General features: G+C 45.5%; 1 protein-coding gene across 1 annotated transcript; it reads right to left on the bottom strand.

Annotated features, from left to right (window-relative positions):
* Window positions 1-1,190: 1,190 nt before the first annotated feature.
* On the bottom strand, window positions 1,191-9,630 carry LOC135386294 (uncharacterized). The gene is made up of 5 exons (XM_064616121.1): window positions 9,472-9,630; window positions 7,929-8,025; window positions 2,234-2,358; window positions 1,989-2,141; window positions 1,191-1,628 (listed from the first exon to the last, which is right to left on the bottom strand). Exons 3-5 carry the CDS (start codon window positions 2,312-2,314, stop codon window positions 1,359-1,361), a joined length of 504 nt encoding a protein of 167 aa, XP_064472191.1. The 5' UTR covers window positions 2,315-2,358; window positions 7,929-8,025; window positions 9,472-9,630; the 3' UTR covers window positions 1,191-1,358.
* Window position 9,631: the final 1 nt, after the last annotated feature.

The following is a 9,631-nucleotide window of genomic DNA, read 5'->3' on the forward strand; positions in this document are numbered from 1 at the left end:
ACGGATTACATTACAATTTACAAGGGAAAATGTCGAGCGGTGGTTAGATAACTTGAGAAATGATACCCGTCAGGTTTTAAGCGTCGACGGAATTTACAAGGGAAAATGTCGAGCGGTGGTTACGATAACTTGAGAAATGATACTGTCAGGTTGTAAGAAGATCGGGACGTGACTTAACAGAAATGATACCCGTCAGGTTTTAAGCGTCGACGGAATTTACAAGGGAAAATGTCGAGCGGTGGTTACGATAACTTGAGAAATGATACCGTCAGGTTATAAGAAGATTGGGACGTGACTTAACAGAAATGATACCCGTCAGGTTTTAAGCGTCGACGGAATTTACAAGGGAAAATGTCGAGCGGTGGTTACGATAACTTGAGAAATGATACCGTCAGGTTATAAGAAGATCGGGACGTGACTGAACAGAAATGATACCCGTCAGGTTTTAAGCATCGACGGAATTTACAAGGGAAAATGTCGAGCGGTGGTAACGATAACTTGAGAAATGATACTGTCAGGTTATAAGAAGATTGGGACGTGACTTAACAGAAATGATACCCGTCAGGTTTTAAGCGTCGACGGAATTTACAAGGGAAAATGTCGAGCGGTGGTTACGATAACTTGAGAAATGATACGGTCAGGTTATAAGAAGATCGGGACGTGACTTAACAGAAATGATACCCGTCAGGTTTTAAGCGTCGACGGAATTTACAAGGGAAAATGTCGAGCGGTGGTTACGATAACTTGAGAAATGATACGGTCAGGTTATAAGAAGATCGGGACGTGACTTAACAGAAATGATACCCGTCAGGTTTTAAGCGTCGACGGAATTTACAAGGGAAAATGTCGAGCGGTGGTTACGATAACTTGAGAAATGATACGGTCAGGTTATAAGAAGATCGGGACGTGACTTAACAGAAATGATACCCGTCAGGTTTTATGCGTCGACGGAATTTACAAGGGAAAATGTCGAGCGGTGGTAACGATAACTTGAGAAATGATACTGTCAGGTTATAAGAAGATCGGGACGTGACTGAACAGAAATGATACCCGTCAGGTTTTAAGCATCGACAGAATTTACAAGGGAAAATGTCGGGCTGTGGACAGATGGAGTTACGATAACAAAAAAAAAAAAAAAAAAAAAAAGATACCATCACAAGAAAAAAATACGAACCTGAGTTGCATTTTGTTGCCCACTCTCTGTTTGTAGTTTCAGTGACTGATCGGGCTTGAGTTATGTTTTATTGCTAACGTCATCCTGGGTCTTTCTATACTCGCAGAACGCGAGCCATTGTGGCAGATATTTGGTGGCCCTGAAAAGGGCCGTTTTTTTACTTCTTCTCGTTGCATTCTTTCTCTTAGTGTGCTCGGAAGGCGCCGCAAATTCCCTCTCCATGGCCACAAGTAAGCTTCCTTGCCCCGGTTTTGCCGCAAGTTGCACAACGTGTACACCTGAGGATCCTGGGCGTCAGGTGCGGTGGCGCAGGTGTCAATGGGGTACCTATCGCTGTGTGCAGGGCCCGCTGTATGCAAAACGCCAGGGCGTTGATGCCGTGCTCGCGGTCGACGTGGTAGCCGTCAGCAGCAAGGAGGCGCTTGTCGGCTAGACCGTGCTTCAAGAATTTGAACTGAAAGCAAAACATACATTTCAAAGGGGGTCCCTAAAATCCGTATATAATGTATGGCTGACCAGAAATCTCTCACAAGAAGAATTACGATGTTGATGGTATCATTTCCTTGAGCTTGGGGGTGCATCAGGGACACCGTGATCAGGGATGAGACACGGAACCGGACGCTTTTATCTCGTCCCTAGTGCGCCCTCAAGGTAAAAAAGAAAGGAAACGCTACCACCAATACCGTTACATTAGCCTGCATGCCTCCAATTGCGCTCCTCAACAATTACTTGCGTGCTATACAGTCGGTGTATAACACATACGAACCAAGGTAAACGCGCATCAAAAAAGATAGCAAGGAAAATACAAGGTTACCTCGGTCCCGACAATGTGTATGGTCCTGTCCGCCGCTTTTTTCAGGCGCCTGTTGAAGCGTTTGTGCTTCTGGCACAAGGCATCGTCAAGTCGGGGCATTAACTGGCATAGGAAAACATTCTCAAAGCTGCCTTGGAGGAAGTGAGCAAATTCCTGAAAAGGTGCAAGTGTTAATTAATTAGTGATTGCGCACTAGGCATGACTACTCAAACGAAAATAATGCAGGGAATCAGGGGCATACGTACCAAGAGGTGGTTGACAACATCGTGGGGTTCCCGGCCGCTGTCTATATCGTTGCCTCCAAGGTAAACAACGATGAAGTTCATTCTCTCCAACCGCAGCTGGTCAAATCGGAAAGGAGCCTCTCCAACTGTGAGCCCGGGGATAGAAAATGTACAAATCTCAATCTCCCTGTCAAGAAACAATCGTTCCCGACAGAGAAATTTTAGTTGCGATGATCCAAACAGCACTCCCTTCATAGTGCAAGACGCTGTGGCCGACAAAGCATGCATAGGTTGCTCTTATAGGTCCAAGAATGTCCTTGAATCAACTGCTTGCTTGGTATGATGTGAGTCAGTCCTGGCTTGACAATTATACAGATTAGGCTGTACAAGAGGCAGTTGTACAAGACAGCCCAGTTTCTAACTTTGTTCAAAGGATTAAAGCGGCCTCCCGCCTTCAAAGGATTCGGCTACTTGGAATTCTGCAGCTTGGGAAAACACGGTCAGTGCGTGACCTGCGCAACCCTTTGACGTTTGTTCGGGTACATGTCCATGGTCCATGTCCAGGTGGTTACAAAGAAGGAAGCTGGTTGAAGTTCAGTGAACTGTAGAAGGCTCCCTCTTCTGAACGTTTGAGCAAAAGGTATCGCGCATATCACCAGGACGTTCTTGCGTTCTTCTCTGCCGTGATCAGTGCGTCACGTACGTCGCTTAGAGTTCTCTTTGCTTTTGGAGACGATCAACGAAGACTTCTGCGCCCCTGTCAAGCCAGCTGTGAATATTCGGAAAACCAGGTTGTATATCTTCATTTACTTTTTACCTTCGTTCTTTGATGCATAGTGTACGCACGTAAGTCTGACAGTGCAGTTTTGATTTTTGTGCCGATGTCATGGCTTCGGTGACCCCGCCCGAAACGACACCGAAGGTTTTCAGGTGTTCTCATTGCCCGAGCGCATTTACAAACGTAAAAAACTTGTATCGTCACAACCGCACGAAGCATAATATCGCTCCTAATGTAACGGCGTCCCGTTTTCTTCTGCGGTGCGAAGAAGAAGAATGCGCGTTTTTTACCACAAGGAAAGACGACTTGCGGAGCCACCTTGCAAGTCAGCACAACATGGATATGAACGTCGTGAAAGTGACGCACGACTCCATGGATGAGTTCCTCACGTGGCTTGATGCCTTAACAACAAGCGCAAACTCCCAGTTTTGCCTGCAGAAGGGAGCTGCAACTGAAGGTGCTTCGAAGGTCTATTCATATGTGTGTAACCGCTCAGGAATGTGCAACAGCAAATTGGCGCTACAAGACAGATGTCGACAAATGAGGTCCCAAGGCTCCTGCAAAATTGGTAATATGTGTACGGCATACATAACCGCGAGGTTATCTTTGACAACAGGCAAAGTTGTGGTGAGCGGATGCCTCAGCCACTACTACCACACAACCGATGTTCAACATCTCCGGATGCAACAATCTGATAGAGCAGCCATAATTGAAGACTACGTTCGTGGCGTGCCGAATGACAGGATAGTTCGGAATGTGCGAGGCACCATGCCTGCACGTGTGGAAGACCTCAAGCGCTCCCACCTGACAAAGACTGCCGATGTGCGAAATATTGCTGACGCTGAAGGTCTCATGGATTGGAAGCTTGACAAAGATGACGGAACAAGCGTGAAAAAAATGGTTGAACTTTTCCGTGGAAGTCCACAGAACTGCGTATTAATGTACAAGCCTACAGGTGTCCCTCACGATGTCTCTGACCAGCCTTTGCCCACAAAGGACTTCATGATTGTTTTACAGACGGAATTTCAGAAGGAAATGCTCAAGTTATTCGGAGCGAAAGTCGTGTGCCTCGATGCGACACACGGTACCAACGGTTACAAATTTTATCTAATTACTTTGTTGGTGCTTGATGCAGCGGGCGAAGGCGTTCCTGTTGCGTGGTGCCTTAGTAGCACTGAAAATAAGACCGCTCTGTATCACTTCCTCAAAGCAGTTAAAGAAAGCGTCGGTGAAGTTACTCCTAATTTTTTCATGACTGACGATGCGAAGCAATATTATCATGCATGGTGCGAAGCGTTCCAGAGCAGACCAAGGAAGTTACTATGTAAATGGCACGTCCGCAGAGCATGGTCAAATAAACTCAACAGCACCGTGAAGGACGAGCGAAAGAGGAAGGAAATTGAGAGCACCATCGACGTCCTCTTTCAACAGAAGACAGAAGATGCCTTCCGTGAGAAAATGACGAGCTTTACAGAGGTGCTACAGATAGATGAGTCCACTCATGTGTTCCTGCAATACTTCGAAGCGTATTACATGAATCGTGTCGAAGAATGGGCGACTTGTTTCAGGACGGAGTGCGATATTTCAACAAACATGAAGCTGGAATCATTTCACAAGGTTCTGAAATACTTGTTTCTCGACAAAAAAGCCAACAAACGTACGGATAAGCTAATTCACACCTTGTTGGCCTACTCCAATTGGAAACAGTTCGACGTCCTCATCGGTTCAAGCAAAGGTAAGACGACTAAGACGATGACCGCCATCTACCATGCGCATATGAGGGGCAAAGAGATACCAGTTCACGATATAACCACGCTCGACAATGGTAAGTGGAAGGTTTGCGGCACCAAAGAGTACGAAGTACTCGCCAGGAACACCTGCCATGCGCCTTGCCAGCTCCGATGCCGCGAGTGCAATATTTGTGTTCATGCCTATATTTGTTCGTGCCCTTGTACACTTATGTGCAAGCACATTCATGCAGTGCACCTACATTTTGGTAGTAGTCACCCCCCTTCCCTTCCAGTGTCATCTACTGCATTATTTGTTGCTGCAAGTAACTACCCATCTCCAGTTCCTCGTTCAAGTTCCCCCGAAGCAAGTGACAGCCCCGTCCAAGAAACTGATGAGCATCCCCCATCTCTTATACGGCCACGACTAGCCAAGGCATTCAAGTCTTTGGGTGATATTTCACATGGTGTAGCACGACTTCTGTCTTCAACCTCTACTCCGTTGCCTAACTCAGCCGAAAACACGCTTGCAACAGCAAATGAGGCAATCAAGGCAGCATTAGCTCTCAAACGTGTTTTGACCCCTGCATACATGCCAATGCATCCAGATCACGATTATACACCAGCAAACAAAAGAATTGCCCCGCAACGCAAAGCCAGAAAACGCAGAAAGCTTTCACAACGCTCGACCAGAAGGAAGGCAACCGACCTTGATGCACAGTGCAGAGAGTCTCAAGAAGCTCCACAGGAAGCAGAGATGGGCGACGTAGACGTGGAAGTCGCAGAGGAAGATATGCAGCTCATAATTCTCTTCACTGGAAGCGACATTAAAGAAAGGATACTCCATGGCCACAAGGCAGATGAACAGCATGTTGAGAGTGCTCCTGACAGAATTCCGGATGATGTAGTTGATGCTGACGTTTCTTGCATTAAGTGTTATTTCACCGATGAAGGATGGCAGTGTGTCATGCAAGTGTTGGACGCCAAGAGGAAACACTGGGCTTGCAACTCTTGTACCGTGACCACAACGAAGCTTCCAATGATCCAATGTGACTCATGTGAGAAATGGTACCATTACCGATGCGCTCTTATCAAACGGGCTCCTCGGTCTACCTGGCATTGCAATGCTTGCCTAGGTAAAGACCCACATAAATTAACATAACTTAACTGCTGTTGGCTTTGTATATTTCTGATTGTGTTCCTTTTATACTGACCATTCACATGAGTTACATTGTGAACACCTGTTGTCCCACCCCAGGCGTATGCACTGTTACAAGTGTTTCTTGAAACAATTTAGCACTAGTTTGTACAGAGTAGTTCCAAGTGACAATTGCTTCATGAACCACTTGTAAATGTGATATGACACTTGCTTGCAACGTTAGCTGTACTTTGTAGGTTACGTAAGTATGGCTCATTGACCACTGTCAACACCAAACGGGAGCTAGTGCTGGTGCTGGCGGGCCTTCGGGCTCTTGCAATAGAGCACCTCACCCTCCCTTTTGGCCTTTACCCATGTGTCGCTCCCTGTATTTAGTACTGCGCAAATAAATGTGCTAATGCCTCTCTTACGCATCCTTGTTCTGTTCTCTTGTTGCCATTATACCAAAGAGGAGTTAGTGCTGGTGCTGGCGGGCCTTCGGGCTCTTGCAATAGAGCACCTCACCCTCCCTTTTGGCCTTTGCCCATGTGTCGCTCCCTGTATTTAGTACTGTGCAAATAAATGTGCTAATGCCTCTCTTACGCATCCTTGTTCTGTTCTCTTGTTGCCATTATACCAAAGAGGAGCTAGTGCTGGTGCTGGCGGGCCTTCGGGCTCTTGCAATAGAGCACCTCACCCTCCCTTTTGGCCTTTGCCCATGTGTCGCTCCCTGTATTTAGTACTGTGCAAATAAATGTGCTAATGCCTCTCTTACGCATCCTTGTTCTGTTCTCTTGTTGCCATTATACCAAAGAGGAGCTAGTGCTGGTGCTGGCGGGCCTTCGGGCTCTTGCAATAGAGCACCTCACCCTCCCTTTTGGCCTTTACCCATGTGTCGCTCCCTGTATTTAGTACTGCGCAAATAAATGTGCTAATGCCTCTCTTACGCATCCTTGTTCTGTTCTCTTGTTGCCATTATACCAAAGAGGAGTTAGTGCTGGTGCTGGCGGGCCTTCGGGCTCTTGCAATAGAGCACCTCACCCTCCCTTTTGGCCTTTGCCCATGTGTCGCTCCCTGTATTTAGTACTGTGCAAATAAATGTGCTAATGCCTCTCTTACGCATCCTTGTTCTGTTCTCTTGTTGCCATTATACCAAAGAGGAGTTAGTGCTGGTGCTGGCGGGCCTTCGGGCTCTTGCAATAGAGCACCTCACCCTCTTCTTTTGTTGGCCTTTGCTCATGTGTCGCTCCCTGTATTTAGTACTGTGCAAATAGATATGCTAATGTCTCACTCTTGTCCTGTATCAATTGTGTAAATAAATATGTACGCTAATGTTCTCTTTTTTATAGTATTGCATGTATGTAAATATATTTGTAATGATTGCATGAAAATGGGTGTGAAGGCTGTAGGGCGGGAAACCTACAAATTGCAATTGTGTGGCTGTTGAAGCGATGTGTATGCCCAAATTCTTTTCCTATCGTTTCAGAAATCAATGACCGGTTCGTGCCTTTGTTGGAAGCCTCCACGGATCTTGACGGGCACAAATGTGCAACACCAGTGCCTTACAAAGTAAAGCTCCCTGATTGGAGTCAGTAAATTCCACTCATGACCGAAGGCGGTCAGGGCTTAGAGTCATGCTGCGTAGCCTCACCCCATTTCATAATGATGAAAGGCCTATGATGAAAGGCATTACGTACACTACATGTGGCGAAAATGTTTGTCTGAGGCAAAAAAAGAAAAAAAGCTTGCAGCATAAAAGCAGCAATTCCAGCTTTGAGTGTAAATGCCATTTTCACTTTTGAAAGCTACTAAAGATAGCAGATGGATTTTGTTCAATAAAAGATGTGCAACATGCAAAGCTTATTGCCCTCCAGGTTTTACTGCTTTATCCATAAAAAGTGCAATTATTGCAGAATTATAGTACTTGCTGCTGCAGTCAACTAAAGGAATTAGCACCACAGGACTCAACTCTTTAAAATAATAATGTGATACTTTATTGTTCTGAACGATATGCATGTAGAAAGCGAAAACAAACCCAAAAATGTCCAATTATATAATCTTCAGTGCCATTACCTTTCTGCACAGTGCCATTAGTATAACAACTCCTTCTCCGAGTTCCGTTGTGAATGCCTTTTACAGTCAAGTGTTGTACTCCCACCAGTAGTTGCACCTGGAAATGAAATTTGTCTGTTTATTTGTAATACACTCAAGGCACATAACACTGCAGCTGCGAATGGGATACAAAGTTTTTTTTAACAAAACAGAGACACAAACTGCATATAATCACACATGCAAAAAAGGAAGATGGTTGGGTAATACAGCACTAAAATTCTTAGCACAGGCAATGGTAGACACTGATGAGGGAAGACAATTCCAACTTAATGTAGTATGAATAACAAATGAGTTTTTAGACATTTAAACAGACGATTCGTAACCACCGCTCGACATTTTCCCTTGTAAATTCCGTCGACGCTTAAAACCTGACGGGTATCATTTCTGTTCAGTCACGTCCCGATCTTCTTATAACCTGACGGTATCATTTCTCAAGTTATCGTAACCACCGCTCGACATTTTCCCTTGTAAATTCTGTCGACGCTTAAAACCTGACGGGTATCATTTCTGTTCAGTCACGTCCCGATCTTCTTATAACCTGACGGTATCATTTCTCAAGTTATCGTAACCACCGCTCGACATTTTCCCTTGTAAATTCCGTCGATGCTTAAAACCTGACGGGTATCATTTCTGTTAAGTCACGTCCCGATCTTCTTATAACCTGACGGTATCATTTCTCAAGTTATCGTAACCACCGCTCGACATTTTCCCTTGCAAATTCCGTCGACGCTTAAAACCTGACGGGTATCATTTCTGTCCAGTCACGTCCCGATCTTCTTATAACCTGACGGTATCATTTCTCAAGTTATCGTAACCACCGCTCGACATTTTCCCTTGTAAATTCCGTCGACGCTTAAAACCTGACGGGTATCATTTCTGTTCAGTCACGTCCCGATCTTCTTATAACCTGACGGTATCATTTCTCAAGTTATCGTAACCACCGCTCGACATTTTCCCTTGTAAATTCCGTCGACGCTTAAAACCTGACGGGTATCATTTCTGTTCAGTCACGTCCCGATCTTCTTATAACCTGACGGTATCATTTCTCAAGTTATCGTAACCACCGCTCGACATTTTCCCTTGTAAATTCCGTCGACGCTTAAAACCTGACGGGTATCATTTCTGTTCAGTCACGTCCCGATCTTCTTATAACCTGACGGTATCATTTCTCAAGTTATCGTAACCACCGCTCGACATTTTCCCTTGTAAATTCCGTCGACGCTTAAAACCTGACGGGTATCATTTCTGTTCAGTCACGTCCCGATCTTCTTATAACCTGACGGTATCATTTCTCAAGTTATCGTAACCACCGCTCGACATTTTCCCTTGTAAATTCCGTCGATGCTTATAACCTGACGGGTATCATTTTTGTTCAATCGCTTCCCGATCTTATAACCTGACCGTATCATTTCACAAGTTATCGTAACCATAGCTCGACTTTTCCCACTTATCCCGTCGACGAATTCCGCTTAACCTGCACACGAAAAATCAAAAGATTGCCTACCTGCACGCGACAAGATCGGAGAAACAGAAAGACCACACAACACGCCGGAACACCGCCGACACCATGGACCAGTCGAGTGAGAATTGTAAACTTGCGCCAACCAGGGAACTACATCCGCACCTAACGCGTAGGAGCACGTATGTGCACCCAAATGATACCC

The sequence above is a fragment of the Ornithodoros turicata genome, chromosome 2 (assembly GCF_037126465.1).
Source record: "Ornithodoros turicata isolate Travis chromosome 2, ASM3712646v1, whole genome shotgun sequence".
Lineage (NCBI taxonomy): Eukaryota > Metazoa > Arthropoda > Arachnida > Ixodida > Argasidae > Ornithodoros > Ornithodoros turicata.